Below are 24,079 nucleotides of genomic sequence, written 5' to 3'. Positions count from 1 at the left end.
TCTGTTATAAAGAGGACAGCGATCAATTATTCTCAATGTTAATTGAAGGTAGGACAAAAAGTAATCTGATTAATTTTTAGCAAGGGAGACAGATTAAATATTAGGAAAAATTTCCTGTCAGGGTGGTTAAACACTGGAATAGGGATCTTGGGGAAACGCATCATTGGAGATGTTTAAGAACATGTTAGACAAACATTTGTCAGGGATGCTCTGGAGATACTTGGTCGTACACCAACATGATGTGGGGGATAGACTAACTGACCCTCCAAGTCCTACATTTCTATGATTTGAGTAGGAGGAAGAAATATTACCAACTGCTGTGTCTCATTATCTTGATTCTGTGTACTGTCTGGCAGTAATTGGATCAGCCTCTTCCATAGCTGGTGGAGCTCAGCATTATCTGCACCTTCCTCCTGCTTTTTCTTTATCATTTTGTGCCATGTGCGAGCCACCTGTCAACAGGAAAAATAAATGAATCATTCTGTAACACTTTAAAAAATCTGACACCCAGTGTGATTGCTCCAATTTATTTTAATTTCTTGCCATTGAGATTTACAATTTCCCAATTTAAGTGGCTGGAAAACAGAATTAATACTTAGCAAGAGTGCCAAGAGGACAGGGCTAATGAGTGAGGGTTGGACAAATTACTTCACAGTGCTATTTAGTACAGTTAACAGAATTAGTGGTATTTAAGCAGTTTAGTACTAGAGGTAACTGATGGTCTGTGATTGCTCACTTAATCTTGTATAACAGAATATTGCTTTAAAGAAACCTTTCAAGTGTTCCTTGAAAAACTAAATCAATAACAGAGGAAACTGCATTAATGATAGGTCTGACAGAAGCAAGCTACACTACACGAGGAGCACTGTAAATATGTAGATATCCACTTTATATGCACAGATATCCGCAGATCATTTTTGCAGTTGTAGATGTGGATACCAATTTTGTATCTGTGCCTACATGTTTTACTTATATGAACTATGTAAGGTAACTAATTAAATGAAGTACATGACAGAAAGTAATGGTCGTAAACCATACTTCTGATGATCACTTTAGGTAGGTAGGAAGGTAGGTAGGTAGGAAGGAAGGAAATAACACTCCAAACAATATTTTCTTTTCCAGCAGTGAAGCAACTCAGGATTATAGTCTGATGGAGAATAGAATACCTATTAAAATTTGAGACTATTCACACAAGTGAAAAAAAGAAAATATCAAACAACAACAGTGTGGCTCTCTCTCTCTCCCCCCCCCCCCCCTGTCTAGTAACTGGACCACATAGAAGAAGCTCAATTTATGAGTATAGTACTGGCTCTGAGATACCAGAACTGGATTTTCTGGTCCACACAGCAGAGGCTCATGGTTTAGATCTGACAGCCCAAGTTCAATCCCTCCTACTACTGAACAAAGTATGGAAGATGTGTTATGTATCTAGGTTTTTGAAGGTTTGAAAGCTTTTCTGCCTTGGCTTTCATTGAAAACAAAATTTCCTTTGGCATATTCTGGCTATCCAGAGATTATAACAAAATAATAATAATCCTGGACTTAGAATTTTTGTTGTGAAATTAACATTAAAAGCTCTCAACTTTAGGGGAATCAAAATAATCAATAGTATCTGATCATTTAATTACAAACTGTACTACAACTTCATACACACAAGAGGGCAGAATTAAGATTACACAGGCTTTCTTTGATCTGGCATTTCCTAACTTCTGAGTCCTTGAGTTAAACATAAAACTGAAAAATATTCAAAAGATTGACTGCAACCAGAAACTAACATTTTAATGCAATTTGTTTATATGAGATAACATATCAACATGGTGACTTTCTCAATACTGTACTGAACAAAATGATTGCAACTTTATTTTAATAAAAGGTAAACTAACCATTTCTAGGGGGGGGTTGATGTTAAAATACATCAATTCAACAGACTGCCTCTAAATTTAGTGGTAAATGCTGGTAGAACAGCTGTGCATAATGAAGAGACCTGAGTTCTTATTACAAGAAAAATAAAGAATAATTTGCATAAGAAAAGATAAGACAAATCAGTAACTAACCTCGAGGTGTTTTTTTTCTTGCTGATAGAGTTCCACAAGTTTCCTACATATTTCGCACCATTTCTGCTTGTCAGTACTAAAAGAAGAAAGGAAAAAACAAAAAAGGTCATGTCTGTTTTCTAACAAGTATGGAGAAATGTATTCTTCAAGAGACACTGCCAACTTAAAATCTAGCCAAAGTTTTTTTTTCCTTATTCAAATGAGAGTTAGAAGTTGCTGCAGATTCTCTCTGTGTCTCCAAGTCCCAATACGATTGTTGTGAAGTTTTTTAGAATGCTTTTTTCCTAGCAGTTGCTGTATGAAAAACCTACACAGATGACATACAGTCAGATTATCCTAGTTGCTATCAAATGCACAAAGAAAACAAACTGAAACAAAAGTATTTCTGCTAATCTTTCAAGTATAGGTATCTTAGATGTTATTTGTAACAAAAGTAATTAAAAATGTTTGAAAAGATGGGGGATTTAAAAGTTAACAATGTCCATTAGCAAAAATCAAAATACAAAAACAAAGCAAAAAACACTATACTCAATTGTGGAAACTGGTCACATACAACCAGAGCTAACTTTCTTCAGAACAATAACTGCAATGAAAAATGAAATTCCATATAATCAGGAAAACTGAATAGACACGAGATTTATGTTAACCATCAACAGAGCTAAAGTATTTATGAAGTTCAACCATCTATGCAACACAGTAAGCCAATGGATACAGTCATGACAAAACGATACAAAGAGCTTTGATAATATTTATTCCAAAATATTTTTCTGATAAAAATACAATAGGAAAGTGATCATTTATCTCTACCTCAAGTTTACACAATAGAAAATCACTAGGGATGACAAGGCCTAACCTATACAACATGAGTATTAGAATTAATTACTCTAACACAGTGTTTCTCAACCTTTTTTTTTTTTTATAAAGTACCCCTTTTCTCACACACACAAAAAAATTAGAAGTATACCCCCAGTACCTATAGTTTCCAGACAATTTTTTTCTACCATTGCAATACATTTGTTTAAACAACTTAATCGTAGCTGGGCAGGTGATGAAATTTTTGGGTGTAAAAAGTACAAAAATAATAAAGTGCTGTAAAAATTAATATAAAAATTCAGTTTTCTCCAAATTTCAGTTGTATTAAAGTACCTCCCCCCCCCCCCCCGACTTCTCTTGAGTACTTCTAGAGGTACTCGTACCACTGGTTGAGAAATACTGCTCTAACGCATTATCATGTGTATCAGACACAGCATTAAAATCGGAGCACCTGGCACTGGACACTGTTGGAAGACAGGATACTGGGCTAGGTGGACCTTTTGTCTGACTCAATACGGCCATTCCTATATTCCTATGACTTTTTCCAGTGCAACTGAAATTATAAGATAACACATTGCAGTTTCATAATTTAATCTTAAAATATTCTTTACCTTTCATAGAGTTCCAAGAGCTTTTGGTAAACATTGGACAAGTTTTCTTTAACACCTGTTTGGTTAGATTTTTCATACAAATTTGCTAATCCCTAAACAGAAGTAAAATGTATGTTAGATTTCACATAGGATATTTTCAAAATCATTTTAAGACATGCAGGCTTGGCTGTGCCTAGAAGGAATCCAGTGCCTACAGTGGGACTCTCTACAGGTGCCAGGAACTCTCAGCTCATACCTCAAAGCAGGATCAGAATATAATGTTATGCTGAGAGATACTGGTGATTGCTTAAATCAGAAAAGTATTTGAGATTTGGTGTGAATGAATTCTTCAATTAACAAAACTGTCAGGATATGTTAATCACAAAGTCTCCATCAAAGACAAAAAAGAGTTCTCAGACTTTCAGGGCAAAGTTGCTTAGCACTATTTTTTATGAAGGGTGAGAAATGCAGAATATGTAGAGCAGAGACAGTCAGCCTGAGAAAAGCAGATGAAAGCAGTAATTGCCCCAGAAAGAAACTAGGGATGTTAGCAGCTAGCTGGATAACCGTCTAACTGATAAGATATTGTTTATAGGTCCCAGTTAACCACAACAACCTCCCCTTCCCTGTGTGCTGTTCATTTAAAACTTGGACTGGCAGTCTGGCTCAGTCCCAGCCTGTTGGTCCAAGTTTTAAATGAACAGCATGCAGGGGAGTTATCTGCATCTCAGTGCTGCTGCCTCCGACACAGAGGCAGCAAAGCAGGGTAGCAGGCAGGAGCTGGCCCGTGCAGGGAACTGGTTTAAAAACTGGCTCCCACCTGCCACCCCATGCTACTGCCTTTAAATCAGAAGCAGCAGTGTAAGGTGGCAGGGGGCTCTCTGGGGGTGGGGCTGGAAGCATACTGGCTGCTGGCCCTACTACCGGGAGCCACTGAATAATCATGTAACCACCAAGAATTATTGCAGTTACATGATTACTAAATTCAACAAAACCTACAGAAACCTGAAGAGAGGTTTTTGGATCAGGGTGCAAGCTGATAAGCGCGCAGTTGGCGCTTTGAGCAAAAGAACTGCTTCCTGCTATCTAATTTCTTCCATGTTCAGAGTCACTTTCTTGGTAAATAAACAAAACTGCATTAGAGAAATTCCTATCACCAATTTCTCCTAACTGGCACATCCCTTGGACACCAAACTTTGAATAATTGCTGGGGTCAAAAAGGGATATCATGAATATGGATGTACTTCTTCACACAATGCATGCACATCCTCTGGAACTAGTTGCCAAGGATGCTGTGAAAGCCATAAATATAACTGGGTTCAAAACAGACCATAGTGAATAGGTTAATCAATGGCTATTAGCCAAGATGGTCACAACCCCATGCTTCAGGAGCCTCAAGCCACTGACAGCAAGAAGCTGGATCTGCATAACATTGGATGGATAACTCAATAATTGTTGTGTTCTGTTCATATCTTCTGAAGCATCTAGCACTAGTCACCGTCAAAAGACAGGCTACTGGGCTAGACAGATTACAGGTTTGACACAATATGGCCCTTCCTATGTTCTTATACTGTATGCAATTTACATCAGAACAAAAGCTCACACCCGCGCGTCCAGACTATTGCACTGAGCCGACAAACAGCTGATCAGCTGTTTGTCGGCTCAGCGCGGCAGCCATGTAAATTTAAATGAAGCGGCGATTATTTAAATCGCCGCTTCATTTTCCTATGTCTGGTAGCCTAATCTACATGCCTCTGGCGACAGAAGCATGTAGTCTAGACGTACCCGAGGTGAAGTAGCAGGAACAGAGCACAAATCAGCCAGTTTACTGCACTCCGAAAGTGATGGGAAGGAGGGGAATAAGCGACAAAGTGCACTCAGGGGAGGAGGCACAGAAGAGGCCAGGGGTGGAGCAGGGGTGGGGCCTGCACGGAGAGGTAAGTTGAGTACACCTGAAAAAATGAGAAGTGACACACATTTAAAAAGCAAGGGAATGCGTGAGGTGCATGCTGGTCACAATTAATGCACGTGCCCGATTTCAATCCTGCAGCCCACTGAAATGAAGGAGGGCCACTCCTGCGGCCCACTCACTAGCCTTGGCTGCCCATTGCTGCAGTAGCTCATTTATTAGTAATGGTAAAATGGAACTAGAGTCAAATACATACCTGCCATGCCAATAGCTGTCCAGGTTCAAGTTCAGCAGCTTTTTTGTAAGCACTTTGGGCCTGATCAGGCTGCTCTAACTCTGCAGCTGCCAGGCCAATAAACACCCAGGCATTGTAGTTATTTTTCTCGTGTTTCAGCACTGCCTAAAAATATAAAAGTTAAAATGAATTTGTACTAAATGTGTGTTATAGACTCAACTACTGAGTTCAATTAATCATTTTTCTTACTTTCTAGAAGAAAAGCTCCTGAAAATACTAGCCTGGTACACATGAATTTTATTTATTAGATATCTATTTAACAAGATGTTGCTTTCTGCATAGTGATAACATAAATTAGAGCATTAATAAAAGGTTCATGTTCTAATTGGTATCTTTCCCTAGCAAGAAGAAACTGCATCTGAATAATCCTAGTGATACAGGATCACTCTAAATTCTGTGGTAAAAATAGACTTTTGTCATAGTCACCTGAGGATTGCTGCCCTCTTCTTTGGATTTAAGCATATGCGGAAGAAATCTGATCACCATTTCTGGACACACTAATATGGGCAACTACTAAAATCAACATCACACCAAACCACAATATCTGTTGTCTAGCAATAAGATTCAGTGTGTGAACTGAAAGGGTGGCCTTTTTCTGACTCTGGTAAACTTCATCTTTACTCAAGAAAGGAAGGATTCTTCCACAAAGACTTTATTGATTATCCCAAAGCAAATTATTCACTGTGAACACTGCTAAAATGAGCGTGTACATTACTGAGTACGTAAAATGAGTATGTACATTACTACAGGAAGTGTAGAGTATGGATCTAGTGCACAGGAAATAGATAGGAATTTGTACATAGATGCACAATTTTTATACAAATGGAAGAATAAATTACCTTGCAATGTTTTAAGGCTTCTTTGTATTCTTTATTTCTTATTGCATCTCTGGCACTTTTTAATGCTGCCTTCACCTCCTTATTTGACATTATTACTCTGTAAGTCAAAAGACAAAAAATTAAACTTAAAGAAAAGACATTTATATCAAATATTGTACAATGCATTCTGCTTATATTGCATTGTAATATGCCAAGAAAACATTTGAGCAAATGTATATTTGCTGCTCTACAAGTGTAAGGCAAAATCCCTACTCCAAGTAGCTATCAAACCAGTATAGACAGAAAAGCAGTGCACATATATATAAACATATATGTGATAGTATACCTTTGAATCCCAATCCCATGCATCATTTTTAGTATGTTAATAGTCCCACTGAAATTACTGAGAATAATCATGTACTCAAATTTATACGCATCCTTAAATGCTGTGCTGGATCTAAGCCAGGCCATCACTTTGAAATACTAAAAGCTACTTCTCATCCCAGAGATGATTTTTTTTTCTTGACAATTAGGGCACATTATATGGTTTCAATAATATGTAGGTTTACATGTTTCTGTCATTCATATTTGAAAGTTTTCTTCAACACCTTTTAGCCATAACATTCTACCAATATCAACAAGCAACTTAAAATTCCACTTCCAAAGTAATGCTAATAAGGGGAAAAAATCACTTCATAAGTTTGGAAGAGTTTGTGCAGAAATGAAGGAAATATTCAGGTTTGTTTTTGTAAGAAAATGTAAACAATTAAAGTTAGCAACAGACTTTGAAGTTTACACATGGTATCATTTAGAGCACATACATATATATTTCAATATACATCAATCTGATGCACACATTATATACTCACACTGTAACACCTGCTTTAGAAAGTGTATGTGGTTCAAATGCAATGATCATTATTGCCAGGATGGGGAATGTGATTGGAAGGTGATATCTAGTGCAAGAGGAACTAGCTCTGAATTAGTAGAAAAAGAAACAGTGTACTGGATCACTATGTAGTTTGGCGGTTAAGTTACTCCCTGGGATATGGAGGAACCAAGTTTAAGTCCCGGTTGCTGAGCAGAGATTTTAAAATGGGTCTCCCAACATCCCAAATCAGTATTCTAACATAAGAACGGCCATACTGAGTAAGACCAACGGTCCATCTAGCCCAGTATCCTGTCTGCCGACAGTGGCCAATATCAGATGCCCCAGAGGAAGGGAACACCACAGGTAATCCTCACATGATCCCTCCCCTATCACCCATTTCCACACAGAGCCTAGGGACACCATTCTGACCCATCCTAGCTAATAGCCATTGATGGACATAACCTCCATGAATCTATCTAGCTCTTTTTTAAACCCCGTTAATGTCCTAGCCTTCATCACATCCTCTGGGAAAGGAGTTCCACAGGTTGACTGTGTGCTGAGTGAAGAAAAACTTCATCTTGTTTGGTTTGAACCTGCTACCTATTAATTTCATTTGGTGACCCTTAGTTCTTATATTGTGGAAATAAGTAAAGAACTTTTCCTTATTCACTTTTTACACATCAGTCATGATTTTATAGACCTCTATCATATCCCCCCTTGGTCTCCGCTTATCTAAACTAAAAAATCCCAGTCTTTTTAATCTCTCTTCATATGGGACCCATTCCAAACCCCTAATCAATTTTGTTGCCCTTTTCTGAACCTTTTCCAATGCCAATACAGTAAAAGTCCAGTGGTCCGGCATCCAATGGTCCGGCACTCCTGCTGGTCCGGCACCATCTGGAACCCAAAAGTGCTCCAGGCAGCCGGACAATTGGAGCTGCTCTGTCCCCGGCTTCCCCCATTCAGCCGCTGCTGAAACTGACCAGTGGCTAACTTGGGGAAATCTGGGGCAGAGCAGCTGGGGTGCTGCCGGGTTGGTCCCGCAGAGCCAAGGGGTGCATCCCCCCCCCCCACTCCACCCCAGATCTCTCGCAGCCCCCCCTTCCGATAGTCCAGCATATTTTATAATCCGGCACTCCCTGGGTCCTAAAGGTGCCAGATTATTAGAATTTTACTGTATATTGTTTTTGAGATGAGGCGACCACATCTGTAGGCAGTATTCAAGATGTGGCCGAACCATGATTTTATAAAGAGGCAATAAGATATTTTCTGTCTTCTTCTCTATCCCTTTTTAATGATTCCTAACATCCTGTTTGCTTTTTTGACTGCTGCTGCATACTGTGTGGATGTCTTCAGAGAACTATCCACAATGACTCCAAGATCTCGCTCTTGAGTAGTTGTAGCCATATTAGTCCCCACCATATTATACGTATAGCTGGGATTATTTTTTCCAGTGTGCATTTCTTTACATTTATCAACATTAAATTTCATTTGCCATTTTGTTGCCCAATCACTTAGTTTGGTGAGATCTTTTTGAAGCTCTGCACAGTCTGCTTTGGTCTTAACTATCTTGAGCAGTTTGGTATCAGCTGCAAATTTTGCCACCTCACTGTTTACCCCTTTTCTTATCCTGATCACGGTCTACTGATATAATGGTGTCTCTTCAGTTTTTCATGAAAAAGATGCCTAATGTGACCTTTGGTGCCTCACTCAGGAGAGGATCCTGGCTCAAATCTGTAACTCCCTGTAGAGAGAGGCCCTCTCTCTCTCCAGCCTTGAGACACTCTGGCACCTAACTCTGAAAGATAAGCTTAGACTCCACACCTTCCTTGGCATTGCCTACTACTAGGTTGGACAGCTCCCTGTTTGACTTGCTGTTTTTTTGTAAATTATTTTCTTTGGAGCCTAACTCACCCTGTGCATTGTATATGGAGACTGGGCACCTAACTCAGGGTTTAACAATCCCACTGGGCTGCAAGATGCCTAAATATCAGGAGTTAAAACACTCAATACAAAGATGTGTGTCTGGCAGAAGGGTGGGCAACTCAACTAGGGTTATCATATGTGAACTTTCAAAAAAGAGGACACTCCTGAGAGGGAGTGCATCTATATCAGTATCACCAACTCACATTGTATTAATGTGTTATACAGTATATATGTTAATGCAACATGAAGTGGGTAGATACTGATACAGATACACTCCCTCTCAGGAGTGTCCTCTTTTATGAAAGTTCAAATACGGTAACCCTAAACTCTATATATTCAGGACTGTAGGGCAGCAAAAAAGGAGAATGCAGACATCCCTGCTTGGGCTGTTAACCCAGCAAGCTGGGAGGGTCTCCGAGCTCTCCAGGCACATCCGCACTGTAGCATCAGCCCAGCAAGGCTGTAGATCTGGGCTCTCGCCCTACTCCTGTGTGTGTGTGGCGGGGGGGGGGGGGGGATCTAATCCCTCCTCTGTGGATCAAGACCCTCCAGCCCCCCATCCTACTCCCTGGGGTGTTTCTCCTTCCCTGGGAGCCGGGACTTCTGTGCCTCCGCCAGGCCGGCCAGTAACTTGCTAGTTAGCGCACAGGGCCTCACTAGCAGCTGTCGCCCACGGGGGGGGGGGTGGGGGGGCAGGGGCCCTCCGCCTCCCACCCAGCAGCGCGCGCCAGCTCCTCGCCCCGCCGCCCCCTCCGCACACCGAGCCCACCCGCCCAGGCTTAGCAGCGGTGCGCTGGGCCGCCCAGCCAGCCGGGGCCAAGCAAAGGCCCTTTGGAGCCGCTAGCAGCACCGCCCCCTGCGCCCGCACTCGCGACCACTGGGCGCTTCACCTGCCTCCGCCTCCTGCCTCAGTTAACAGCCGCCAACTCCCCGCACCCCGGCTCGGCCGCGCAGGCGCACTGACTCGGTTACTACCCTTCTCGCGTCTGGGCCATTGAGGCCACGCAGCGGGGCCCCACCATCTTACCGTCCTCCCGCTCCTGGGGCAAGATGGGAGTCGTAGTCCAGCCCCTCTACTCGCCCCGCCCCCGGCCACCTGGCCTCCGAGGCATCATGGGAGATGTGGTTCGTCGTGGCCCGCTCCCGCGAGGCCTCATGGGCGCTGTAGTTTGTTCTGCTCGCGGGGCGGGGCTGCCACGGGACTCAGCCCAGCCCTCCCTCTATGGATGCAGCCTGCGGCGGCCTGTGGAACGCGGGTATCCCGCGCGCGAGGTGCGGATGCGGGGGCGGTGCGGAGAAGGGGCCCGGGGGCTCGCGGCCCTGGCGCTGCTGCTGCTGCTGCTGCTGGCGGCTTCCAGCCGCTGGGAAGGGGCGCAGGCGGGTCCCGTGGCCCGGGGACGCTTCACCGCTGGCCGCCGCCAGGGGGCGCTCAATGTGGTGCTGGTGATGTGCGATGCCTTTGTAAGTATCCCCCAGTGCTCCCCGCGTCTCCGCTCACGTGTGAGGCAGGTTCCACCAAGCACTCGCCCTGTGCCGCCTGTGGGCGGGGTGCGAGGAGCTTGGGGTGTCACCTGCACCTCAGAGGTACTTGTGCAACATGAGCTGCGGGTGCCTGGGTGTTAAATCGCATTGATCTGATGTTGAGATGGCGTTTCACAGGCTCTGAAAACCGTGTTGGGAGCTGTTAATGGGCCATAGTCAGGGCTTGCCAGACTACCTTGCCCAAGCAAGCACCACAGTCCCAGAAAAAAGAGGGTACCCCTGTGAGCCTTCCAGCTGCATCATCACTGCAAAACTATCCAATAGGAGACACGTTCACTTTTTGGCGTGCCCCACCATTGCCCAGAAGCTCAAATGAGGATCCTTATTGTGAATGCTGCAATACAAACATAACGGCTACATCTACACTGGCCCCTTTTCCGGAAGGGGCATGTAAATTTCACCAGTCGTCGTAGGGAAATCCGCGGGGGATTTAAATATCCCCCGCGGCATTTAAATAAAAATGTCCGCCGCTTTTTTCCGGCTTTTAAAAAAGCCGGAAAAGAGCGTCTAGACTGGCCCCGATCCTCCGGAAAAAGTGCCCTTTTCCGGAGGCTCTTATTCTTACTTTGAATAAGTAAGAATTACTTTGAAGTAAGAATAAGACCCTCCGGAAAAGGGCACTTTTTCCGGAGGATCGGGGCCAGTCTAGACGCTCTTTTCCGGCTTTTTTAAAAGCCGGAAAAAAGCGGCGGACATTTTTATTTAAATGCCGCGGGGGATATTTAAATCCCCCGTGGATTTCCCTACGACGACTGGTGAAATTTACATGCCCCTTCCGGAAAAGGGGCCAGTGTAGACGTAGCCGCTATGTGCACAAAGAGAGGGGTTTAATTCAGTTGAAGTTTGGGGCTTGGGGGGGGGTTGAGTAGGGGAGAAAGTAGGTTTGGTTTTAAGATATAAACCAATATTATTGATAAAAGTTGTTAAATAGATTAATAAAGCGAAAGGCCATTTAAACTGCAGAATACTGTTTTGGGCACCATTGCAAGTTGCAGTGAAAGTGGGGAAGCTGCAAGTGGAACTGCTACTACTCTTCCCGTGACTTGGATGGGCTGATATGAGGCATGGGTGAAGGTTATGGCCATGCATGCATGCAGACAGCAGCGGATTTAGGGCAGGGCGAGCGGGGCGACTGCCCCGAGCCCCACGCTTCCTGAGGCCCCGCGCATGCGCCGTGTCAAAGGAGGGGCCCCGCGAAATTTCGGTGCCCTGGGTACCGCAGCACTCTCATCTGCCCCTGCATGCAGACATACTGAAACACCCTCCAATGCACTGGCCTTACTCTCATAGGAAAGGAGGAAAAGCCAGTGTTTTGTTTCTTCATCATGATTTGTTCCAGAAACTCTAATGAACATGTCAGGATAGGCCACAAGAAAAGAACCAATCCGTGCAATAATCAGAACATAGACTATCAAGAATTTTAACAATCAAAACCAAGACCTTAACTGAATTTGGCAGTGGAAATGCATCACTTTAGCATACAAAGCTTTAAGACTATTAAGTGTTTCTCACTCTGTTAATTAGTGCTTTGGCTAGTCCATGTGGGACCAAGTGGCCTTCACTTTCCTTACTTATGGCCTTCACTTTCCTTCTTGGGTACAGTAAGCAACACTGCTGTGGACAAACTCAATGCATTTTACCAATCAAGTAGCAGTGAAGATGCAAGACTGAGTGTATTCTTGATGACTAGAGGCAATGTTTATTTTTCCTCTTAAAAGAAATGTTAGAAGTTTAGGCAGAATTTGAAATGTTTTTCCTAATAATGAAACTTTTTTTTAACCCTGGCTTAGTTGTAGCCAGCTTTCTTCATTCAGGTCCTTGTCTGATTTAGGCACCAGGCAAGAGGGGGGGATGATGCTTTCTACATTAGATGTGAAAGAGTTGTAGGACTGCGTATCATCTGCATATTCAAGTACTGAATTTCAGAGTATCTCACATTCTCCCTTTGGAGGTTAGTATACAGCCGCTCCCCGAGTTACGACCACCTCCACTTACGACCATCCACACTTATGACCAAAGCAGTCATAAATGCGGATCCGAGTTATGAACGGCAGTCCGTGCTTATGAACAGCGCGGTCGCCATGTAACTCTATGGGATCCAAGTTACAAACACTTCGAGTTATGGACCAAGTGTTGGTCCGTAACTTGCTCATAATTCAGGGAGCGGCTGTATATGTTGAAATAAGATAGGAATACGATTGATCCATTTAGTTCTCCTTAGATGAGTGCAGTAAAGAGGGAGGAGCAGCTGCCTATCATGACTCAACTATATCTGGGAAGAAAGATTGAAGGCAGCGCCGACTGACTCCAACCACCTGTACCAGATCCAAAAAGGCAACTCTCAGAAACCTGTTGGAGAACATTTTAACTTGCCGGAGTACTCATTAATGGATCTCAAAGTTACCATGTTATGTCAGGCCAATTCCACAAGCCAAATACACAGAGAAGCCTTGGAACTTAACTCCATTTGCAGGTTTGGGACCCATCACAAAGGTACGAATAAAGACATTACCTGGCTAGCACACTACATTCCACATCCTAATGACTTAAAAAACACCAACCAATGGGTATTTAAGAACAATTTGCATCTTCTCTATCAGCTTCATGTGGCATGAATACTCTCATTGCTTTCTCCCTTTTTCCTTCCCCCGCCCCCCATCCCCTATTTATTTTGCAACTGGACCTTTATTAATTCCATTTATCTGAAGAAGTGGGTTGTGCCCACAAAAGCTCATGAAACCATCTACATGTTTTGTTAGTCTTTAAGGTGCTGCAAGATTATTAGCTGTTTTTTAAGTTTTTCCAGTTAAAGACTAACACAGCTACCCCTCTGAAGCTTCAGATCTCTTAAGGAACTCAGTACTGTCAAATGATGTTGACAGATTGAACAGCTGAGATGACTGCCCACTATTTGTGGCAAAAGCGGTGAGGAGTCCTGTGGCACCTTATAAACTAACCAAAGTGTTGGAGCATAAGCTTTCGTGGGCAAAGACCCACTTCGTCAGATGCATACACGAAGTGGATCTTTGCCCATGAAAGCTTATACTCCCAACACTTTGGTTAGTCTATAACGTGCAACAGGACTCCTCACCGCTTTTGCAGATTCAGACTAACACGGCTACCCCTCTGATATTTGTGGCAAGAGATCATTTACCAGTTAGGGATGTCAGCTAAGGATGTGAACAACTAGTCGACTATCTGATAAGCAAATGCTTATCAGATAGTCGATGGTCAAGTTGACTAGTTGCTTCCCCCACTTGCTGCGTCTATCAGAAAGAGGCAGCAAGGGAGTTGGGGTGGAGGGAGTACTTAAAAGTGGCAGTGCTGCATAGAGCCTAGGGTCAGACCCTGGGCTCCATGCAGCACTGCCGCTTTGAAACACTATGTGCAGCCTGGGGCCAGCTGGGGTGTCCCCAGGTTGCATGCAGTGTTTCAAAGCAGTAGTGCTGCATGGAGCCTGGGATTAACTGGACACTGGGCTCCCCATGGCATTTCAGAGTGGCAGTGCTGTGTAGAGACTGGGGCCAGAGGGGGAGTCCCCAGCTGACTCTGGGCTCCACACGGTGCTGCCACTTTGAAATGCCGTGAGGAGCATGAGGCCAGTGGTAGACTGCCCTGTGCTCCCCGCAGCACTTTTGCCTTTGAAGTGTAGCAACCACCTAGGGCTTTTGCTACATTTCAAAGGTGGAGGTGCCCTACTGACTAATTGACTAGTCAATGCAAATTGCATCAACTATTCAATTAGTCAGTTATTCGAAATTTAACATCCCTAATGTCAACGTGTAGTCGACTATGTGATTAACCGATAAGCCTAGGCTTATCGGTTAATCTTGTTGACTACATGTCTTTTCCTGAACCTGCCTTGCTGCCTCCGTACAAGATGAAGCAGCCTCTGTCTATGGGGAGCTTGGATCCCCTATATATAGGGGCTGCTGCTAGACCAGTCTCTGTCCGTGGCCAGCCCAGGCGGCTACAGACAGAGGCTGCTTCACTGCACCCTCCCTTTCCTTTCACCCCCATAACAGTCTCTGCAGGGAGCTCAGACCACCTCCTCCCCTCCCCCCGCAGACCAGTTCCCACCTGGCACCCTGTGTTGCCGCCTCTGATACAGAGAAAGCAGCATGGGATGGCAGGGGGCTCGTCAGGAATGGGGCCAGACTGCGCTGGTTTCCAACCCCATCCCCAGGGACTATAGAATAGTTTAGTAAGCAATAAGAATACATGTGGTCACTTGACTATTTAGTTAAAATATTTTTACCTTGCCTCTCTATTCAAAATATTTGAGGCAGCTTACAAAATATTTAAAAGACACACACACACACACACACTATAGAACCCCGAATGGGGGGACATAAAACCTGTTAAAACATCTCAAGACACACACCTAAACACCAATAAACACGCAAGTGAAAAGGGTGGCTTTGGCTTGCCACCGAAACAGTGCCAACATTGGTGCCAGACGAATGTCCCAGGGGAGAGAATTCCATAGCCTAGAGGCAAAGGTTGAGAAGGCTCTGCTCTGCATCGATGTCAACCTTATCTCCGTAAGTGTAGGAACACAGAGCAGAGCTAACTTCAATCCCCAGAAGGGCTTGTGTGGGAGAAGATGGTCCTTCAAATACCCCAGTCCCAATCCATTTAGAGCTTTATAAGTCATAACCAAGACCTTGAATTGTGCCTGGATACATACTGGAAGCCAGTGCAGCTGCTGGAGCACTGGCATAATGTGCTCGGTATAACAAGTATAAGTTAAAACTTGAGTAGCTACATTCTGAACCAGTTGAAGTTTCCAAAGACTCCTGAAGGCAGCCACACATAGAGGCTATGTCTACACTGGCCCCTTTTCCGAAAGGGGCATGCTAATTTTAAACTTCGTAATAGGGAAATCCGCGGGGGATTTAAATATCCCCCGCGGGATTTAAATAAAGATGTCCGCCGCTTTTTTCCGGTTTGTAGAAAAGCCGGAAAAGAGCGTCTAGACTGGCCCGATCCTCCGGAATAAAGCCCTATTCTGGAGGATCTCTTATTCCTACTTCGAAGTAGGAATAAGAGATCCTCCGGAATAGGGCTTTATTCTACAAACCGGAAAAAAGCGGCGGACATCTTTATTTAAATCCCGCGGGGGATATTTAAATCCCCCGCGGATTTCCCTATTACGAAGTTTAAAATTAGCATGCCCCTTTCGGAAAAGGGGTCAGTGTAGACGTAGCCAGAGTGTATAATCCAATTGGGATGTGACAAGAGCATAAATCACCATTCAGTTCAACATCCCCATTATCAGTGTGACTGAAAGTGTTTCTATGCCATTTTATAATCTGAAACATGTTTTGAGATGAAGGGTGGTATAATTGATAGAGATAGCTCCAATGTTGTTGAAGATGGCTTCTTAGTCATCTTGCCAAAGATGAAGATTAGACAGCTGGGTGAAATCATGTTTGAGTTTTCCAGAATAATTCATTTTTGGAAAGTGCCAGATTTAATAACCCTTTATTAGTGCTGACTATTATCCTCCTATGTAGTTGCCTAAGGATTTTATTCTTTGCAATTTATAAATTCAGAACTAAGTACTACTCTTGGATAACCAGAATCTGGATGAAGTATGTTTCAGTAATTCCTAGAATGGTTAATTTGTCACATACTGGGGCTTTGGTTCATTTTCATAATATTTTCTTTCTGATTATTAAAGGAAATGTTACCATTATCAGTTTTAATGGTAACTATTTTCTCTTTGATTGCAGGATGGAAGGTTGACATTTTATCCAGGAAATCAGACTGTAATCTTGCCTTTTATAAATCTCATGAAAAAATATGGCACTGTTTTTCTCAATGCCTATACCAATTCTCCAATATGTTGTCCTTCTCGTGCAGGTAAGACCATATTAAAAATGGTCAATTAGTAAATGAAGTAGTAAGTGTGGCTGTCAGAAGTCCTGACAGGTCTCTTGCTCTGTTGAACGATGCTAACTGTTCAGCTGTGTGCCTGTGCTCCTCTTGTGTGCTGTGTTGACTTTGCACAAGTAGTCAATGCAGTAGACTCTGAAAGAGCCCATAAGGATCGAAGGCACCAGGCCAGGTTTACTGTCATAAAAAGTACAGTAATAGTTGTCAGTAGACTCTAACGAACCTCTAGGCATATGTACCCCTGACAATGGACCGGGTCAGTCCGCGAGAGGGATCACGGCCCCCTATGCTTGACAAAGATAATCCTTACAAGATGCAACTTTATACACAGGTACAAACAAATTACAATCACTGCTGGCATGTCAAGTTGCCACCCTCTAATGTTACTTAGATACCACCCATTACCATGCACTTGGTGGTTCGATTAAAACATCTGTCATGCAGCATTATCTCCCATAATTGTAAACAAACTTGTTTGTCGGAGTGTGTGGCTACACAGCACCCTTAAATTCGAAATAAGATACGCAAATTGCGTATTTTATTTCGATTCTATTTCGAATTAGCTTATTTTGAAATTTGGCATATCTACACAGCACTAAATTTTGAAATAATGCACTATTTTGAAACATCCCTTAACCCTCATGGAACCTTCAAATAACCTTCGAAATAACAGGCAGTTTGTTAAGACGCAGGTATCCTGAAATAGTTATTCTGTATAGACATACCCAGAGTGAATGGATAACCAAGAAGTAGGACTGAGTGGACATGTAGGCTCTAAAATTTTCCATTGTTTTGTTTTTGAGTTCAGCTATATTTTGTTCCTAAGTCTAAATTTGTAAGTTGTACTTTCCTGATAAAGAAGTTGTGTTGCAGTACTTATATGAGGTGAATTGAAAAACTACAATTTCTTTTGTTTCTTTTTGGTACAATGCAAATATTTGTAATAAAAAAAATAAAGTGAGCACTGTCTATTTTGTGTTCTGTGTTGTAATTGAAACCAATGTCTTTAAAAAGTAGAAATCATACAAAAGTATTTAAATAGGTGGTATTCTGTTATTGTTTCACAGCACAATTAATCATCCTTAATTTTTAATTGCTTGACAGCCCTAATTATTATTTTATAAATGCATTGACAGGCATTTGTTTCTGACTTGCTTTTTTGCAGCTATGTGGAGTGGCCTTTTTACTCATTTAACAGAATCTTGGAATAACTTCAAAGGTTTAGATCCAAATTATACAACCTGGATAGACCTGATGCAGAAGCATGGCTACCACACTCAGAAATATGGGAAACTAGATTATACTTCGGGACATCACTCAATGAGGTAGGCAAAGGATTGATTCCTCTCTGGCACAGCATTTATAAATGTGATTAAATGTGAATAGATTATAGATTGACCATGGCTTATAGAAATTTTTCTAAATAAATTCTTTTAGAAATGTAGGGAGGCTCTGGTCCTGCAAAATGTTAGGCATCGGAATACAGTTACTTCCATGAAAAGTCACATTGACTCAAGCAGGGTACAAAGACACCAAATGCATGACACAAGTACAAATGATTATGCTTAAGAAACTTATATATCTCTGATTTTTCCCATGTGGATACAGTCAGGATAAAACTAAATTTTTAATAATATTTTTAAAGCAGCTTCCTAAGAAGGTTGCAGGGTAGCTAGCCCAAAGTAATTTGATTTCATTAGGATTCTCACCAGAATTTATCCACATATCCTGAATTTTGCTGCATTTTGTGCAATGAATGTATTCATTTTAGTTGGCAAACACAACTATCTTTCAAGTTTGTATGTAGGTCAATTTCATTTTGTTATGGTAAATTAGAATAAAATACATTTTGTAGTACAGAGTACTAAATACGATTTTCATGCTTTACTTGGGAAACCAGGGCTTTAAGATGATGAAGGCAGAATCCATCTCCATTAAATTCTGTCTGAATTGTTTACAAGAAGGATGACTCATTAAAATGTTTAGCCTTTTGTGTGACTCAGTTAAAAGTCATTTTTTTTTTCATGTAACAAACCAAAGATATTTTAAATGCCAACACATAAAACAACTCAAAAAATTACTATATGTTCCCAACACATGGATTTCTTTATCATATATTCAAATAAATTAATAAAAAATTAAAGGGCAAAAGGGGAGAAAGATCTGGAGAGGTGAAGGCATAGAAAGGAAGGAATGTCTTATTTTCAGGCATCCTGTAGGGACTTTTAGTTCACCAGTTCTAGCAAGTTGTCTCAAATGACTCAGCTTTTTCTAGGGCTTGCCATCTATTGTATGTGATGCTGTGATTGGGGTGGTGGATGGGACTAGGCTCAAAATTGCTGTGTTAAAGGCCTCAGAGTCCTGCCACATGTGTTCCAGGAAAAGAGCAGGAAAAGAATCCTCTAAGCATCTGAGAATGGCTGCAGCAAGAGGATAAAGGAGCAGCCAGTCCGGGCCCAGAAGAGCCAAATAAAAAGAGCTGCAGAACCTAGAGACAATCAATGCCTTGCTGGAGCCAGAGGAGTGTAGATCAGGGCTACTCAACACGTGGCCCGTAGGCCGCATGTGGCCCACAGCCCATTTTTTTGCGGCCCGCAGTGCAGTTTGGGTTTATGCAGGGATCAACACGCAGCCCGAGGGTGGGATCCATTGAACATGGCCTCCACTGGGAACATGGTCTACAATGGTCAGGCATATCCCAGATGGGTTGAGCATTGAAAGACGCAAGTGGACAGGCTGGCTGGAACAGACAGATACAGGGTGTTGGCGTTTCTAGCCTCCAGGGAGGACGTGCTGGGGCATTGAGGGAAGTGCTTTGTATTCACGCCCATCGGTGTGAAAGAAGCTATTTGCATATATTTGCATGTATATGCAACCACACTTAAGTTGTGGCCCTCAGCATGTGCTGTGAGTATCATTGTGGTCCCTGGGGCTTCCAAAGTTGAGTAGCCTGGGCGTAGATGATGATTCTGGTGAGCTAAAGAGAACTGCAGCACCATGGACAGCTCAGTTCTGACAAAGACCTCAGGGAGCAGAGGAGCTTCTGGTGGCTGGCTGGCTGCTGGGCCTGAATATTAAAAAGCCCTGGGGTAAGGAGGAAGCATTCATGAAGGCAACAGGACATGATGGCACATAGGTGCTATTCTTAAGGATCAGGAATAGTGGGCAAGCCCCATATATCCCTCCCTATAGACCACTAGGAAGTGCCCTTCAATTGGACAGCAATAAACTCCAAAGGGGGATCTGAATTGTTAAGAGGCCCAGTTGGAGAGCTGAGGCCAGAAAAGATGGGAGAATAAAGTTTTGAAGGAGGAAGTTCTGGGGGTATGGCTCAATACCACGGGTAGGACTCACCTCACCAGAAGGGATGTTTGTGAGAGGTGGATGCCATACCACTACAGATGCTTTTCTTTGCAATTAGGTCTGCCAGTCCATTAAACTTGCCTTTCTGGTTGAGGGAAAAAATGCGGAGAAAGGGACAGATTTTTTTTTCATTGAAACAAAAGTTCACCCCTCACAATCAGTACAACTCTATATACCATTCCTTTTGGTATAGTGATACCCAGCAAATAGAGGCTATTTGACCCAGTATAAAGCTGTCAGCTTTAAGTTCAAGTGACAATTCTAGGATCACATGTATTCTGGTTTTAATACTATCCTAGAAGATAGAAACAATAGGTCATCATCAAAACATATGCACGCTGGCTCCTTTACCACACCCCACCCCATCTCAATATTGATCACTGAGGGTAGCTTTAACTTTGTGAAGTGTTTGGGTCAACCAGTGCACCCTACACATTTGTTGTTGTTGTTGCTGTTGCTGTTGCTGTTGAAGGAAACTTAATTGGAGGTCCAAGGTAGCTTTTTTTGCGTCACTACATTAATATCTCTTTAGTGGGTCATTAGGAATTCATCTAGTGTAGCTTCCAGTCTGGAAAAATAGTATAATTCTCTACAAAATTTGACAAATTCTGGCATTTCAGACAATGCAAGTTCATCTGGGCTGAACTGTGAGGTGAACAGGTGACAAATTTGATTATGTTGCCATACAGCAATGCTTGACATTATATTATAGTTGGAGAGAAATTAAAGATGTGATCTGGTCCTCTGATGTTAATTGAAATATAGGTAGTATGCAGCATTCCATCCACATTATCGTCTACCACATCCAGTTTCTAGCATGGGATTCCCCCAGTTTGGATCCTCTACATGAGATGAAAGGTGAGATTTGCATTGGTGTGCTCCGTTGGCCCATATGTCCTTTCATAGTTTTTGTTTGTAGTCATACAGCAGCCATGCTGATGTTTATAATCCTGTTGTGTTGAAGGCTGACTAGCCTAAACTGTTGCATGCTCAGTCTGTGAAAGGGAAGTGGGTGGGGGGGGGAAAGGAAGAGGGAATTTTAGTCAAATTACGTGAAGACAGGTGCATCAGCCTCAAAGGAGGCTGTCTGTTCATCAACTTCACTAGAATTTGATCATTTAAATCATTTTTGCCCAGCATAAAGGGGTCTGAGACTGAGATACTATGATTGAAATCACTTCAGCAGATTGTATTGCTTCCTAGGTAGACAGTCCAGAAGCTGTTTCTCTATAGGCTGTCTGGAGTCTTTACTAGGCCTTGCCTCAAAGCCTGCATGAACCTAAATATCTGAAATGTATTTGGGGTGGAAGCAGAACAGGAAGATTTTGCTAGCGTTGAGGTGTTTTAAATTTCCCCATGTCCAGGGAATTTTTCAAGATGGTAATGTATTTCCCAATACTCTCACTAAAAATATAAGGGGTGTTACTCACCTTGTGCAGTAACGGGTGTTTTTTGAGATGTGTCCTCTATGTGTGCCCCACTCTTGGTGCTCCTACATTTCTAATTTTCTGTGAAGAAAGGTTTTAAATGAAAACAAGCCATAAAAAGAGCTCTCTTCCCTATCTGAAATGAGTAATCAGATGTGGAAAGGAGACTTTGGTAATTAATACTTAGCATTTACACAACCATTTTCAGCTTTAACGTGCCTTGTTGACATTAGCTTACTAATCCTGATCTGAAATAGGTAACTATGTCCCCATTTTACAGATGAAGGAACACAGCTTTTTCAAAGTTCAGGCTGTGCATTGAAAAGAAGTATCCTGAAGAAGGAATCTAAAGCAAAATCTTATGATGTCAGTGAAAACTTTCTTTCATAAGATCTTTAGTTAACTGAGTCTATAATACATTGTATGTAAACTTATTTTACAAAAGCATGTCTCTCTCTTTGTGATACTTTACATAACTTGTCATCTGAATTATGCATAGATGTGCCCTACTGTATCTTCAGGTTCTATCATTACAGAACCTCTGACGAATTTGCCTTTCTTTTTGGTAAGATTTATGGACAGCATATGTAACAATAATCTGCTTGTAAAAGGAATAAAAACCAACACTTTTTTTTCATTTTTGCTTCTTAATACTGGTTTATGTGTGTGATTGAAATTTTCACTGTGCCATGTTAAGACCTATAAAACCAACTGTAAATGAAGAAAATCATTTATGTATCTTTGTGGTTTTTTTAGGTTAAAGAGGTACATCACTAACTTGTTGAATACAGTGTTTATTCATACTCTTAAAAAAGCATGGCTGATCTTAACTGTATACAAATGCACTTTCATAGACTCTTACTTTGAGAAAGCAATGGGTCAAAGTTTGTGCATGATAATGCAAGAAAGAAATTATTATGTGGATGATTCATTCTTTTGCAGAAGTGTCTAGAATACAGTTATTTAAGGCAAGTGCAAATTACTTTGAAAGATAAGATTTTTCTGCATTGCATAAGGCGACTCAAGCCCAGATTCTGCTTCTCATCTGTTCCTGTTGTGTTACTCTTGTGTACAGGCATACCCACCTATTATGCAAATAGAATTGCCGACTCTAAATCCAACTCCTTGCTCCCTCCTTTCCAGCATAATGGACTCATAAAAGAATGTTGCAAAGCAGGGTAGTTTCAGGGTTGCTCTAATTTACACTACTTCATGGCAGAGGTTAAACTATTTCCTAGCTTCCCCACAAGATTAGTGGAGTACAGAAGAGGATATGGTGAAGAAAACTTGGTCAGACCAAGATTTTGCTCCAGATTTAACATTGAGTCCCTGACCTTGCCCTCAGAGCTTCAGGAAGATTGGGGTCTTATTGCAAAAGTTTGAGTACAGAAGGATGTAAAAATTAATAAAATAGGTTATTCACTATTACAAGTGATCCTTTAAACTGCTATGGGGCCAGATTAAGGCAATTAGGGCCCCATAACCCAACCCACCTTTTCCCTCCACACACACACATAGCAGCAGGGAATCACCTTTCCATTATAGAGATCGTGGTTTGGAGCTTCCTGAATATCAGAGGATAATTGGCTAGAGGCCTCCTCCCTTGGGAAGAGCATGGTCAGGGAAGGACGTGAATACTTACCTTAGCAACCAAAGTACATCTGTCTCAATGGTTGGATGAGCAGGCACACTGTATTTTCCTCTTTCTGCCATGAAGTCTTGTGCTGTTGTGTTATTCTGGTAAAACGCCCCAAGGCAATAGGTCTTGGCATTGATATCCTATATTTACCCATAAGGAAATTCATAGCTCTGAGATAGGGTGTCAGCAGATTTAGGCAGGTGTTACTACATTGGTTACATTCAGGTCACATAGTCAAACTTTTTTTTTCTTTTGGTAGCCATTAGGCTTAGTAACTTACTACTTTATGAAAATAGTCTGGTATACTCAGATGGCTCCTATAGTGCTTATGCCTCAGTCCACTTATTTGAAATTCCTTCTTCTTTAGGGGAAAGAAATGTGTGTTAAATTGCTGCAGTAGAGCTATTTTAGTATAATCCTTTCAAGTTCTGTTTTGAAAGGTAAAATTTTATTTTCCAAATTTGATTCCTGTTGTATGGGCACAACTGAGAAAAGCTTGAATCACAGTTTTACTAGATAGCTGGATAAAGTTTGGATAACTGAGAAATTCTATATGGTGGAAAAAATTATGGAGCAAAAACATTAATTTGTTGCTTTTGTTAGTTTATGCTTGGCACATAATTCTTCGTGAAAATGCATTGTTCCTTGTTCTATGCAGCTAAATAATACTTAGGTTTGTCTAGAACAGGTAAGAAATAAGAAACAAACATATTTAAGTTTAATAAGAAAAAGAAAGCAAGCAAAACTGATATGCAGGGGGATTATTAATAATGTATATATTATCATATTATGTATCATACATTTATAAGATTGTTTAGTCATCCAAAGCTGATTTTTCAGGAGCTTGGGGTTGATTCAGTAGTAATATAAAATATTATACAATCAATGGTTCTGCACTGACAAAACTTGAGGAACGTAGTGGTGAATCAAG

General features: G+C 41.9%; 2 protein-coding genes across 5 annotated transcripts in view; one reads left to right on the top strand and one right to left on the bottom strand.

Moving 5' to 3' along the window:
* The window catches only part of SKIC3 (SKI3 subunit of superkiller complex), an 83,794-nt gene extending 73,434 nt beyond the window's left edge, over positions 1 to 10,360 (bottom strand). The window contains exons 1-6 of one of the 3 annotated variants that reach the window (XM_075932110.1): positions 10,304 to 10,360; positions 6,501 to 6,597; positions 5,623 to 5,766; positions 3,479 to 3,570; positions 2,055 to 2,130; positions 312 to 452 (exon numbers count right to left, since the gene is read on the bottom strand). In XM_075932110.1, the coding sequence (XP_075788225.1) occupies positions 312 to 452; positions 2,055 to 2,130; positions 3,479 to 3,570; positions 5,623 to 5,766; positions 6,501 to 6,590 (543 nt within the window). In that variant the 5' untranslated portion in view covers positions 6,591 to 6,597; positions 10,304 to 10,360. Of the gene's footprint in view, positions 1 to 311; positions 453 to 2,054; positions 2,131 to 3,478; positions 3,571 to 5,622; positions 5,767 to 6,500; positions 6,598 to 10,166 lie in introns of all 3 variants that reach the window. The other 2 variants (XM_075932108.1, XM_075932111.1) reach the window with 2 other exon arrangements.
* Positions 10,361 to 10,377: 17 nt separating this feature from the next.
* The window catches only part of ARSK (arylsulfatase family member K), a 31,603-nt gene continuing 17,901 nt past the window's right edge, over positions 10,378 to 24,079 (top strand). The window contains exons 1-3 of one of the 2 annotated variants that reach the window (XM_075932115.1): positions 10,555 to 10,737; positions 16,557 to 16,686; positions 17,885 to 18,044. In XM_075932115.1, the coding sequence (XP_075788230.1) occupies positions 10,555 to 10,737; positions 16,557 to 16,686; positions 17,885 to 18,044 (473 nt within the window). Of the gene's footprint in view, positions 10,738 to 16,556; positions 16,687 to 17,884; positions 18,045 to 24,079 lie in introns of both variants that reach the window. The other variant, XM_075932116.1, reaches the window with a different exon arrangement.

Source organism: Pelodiscus sinensis, chromosome 6 (assembly GCF_049634645.1).
Source record: "Pelodiscus sinensis isolate JC-2024 chromosome 6, ASM4963464v1, whole genome shotgun sequence".
Taxonomy (NCBI): Eukaryota; Metazoa; Chordata; order Testudines; family Trionychidae; genus Pelodiscus; species Pelodiscus sinensis.
This window is presented reverse-complemented; position numbering and strand designations above follow the sequence as displayed.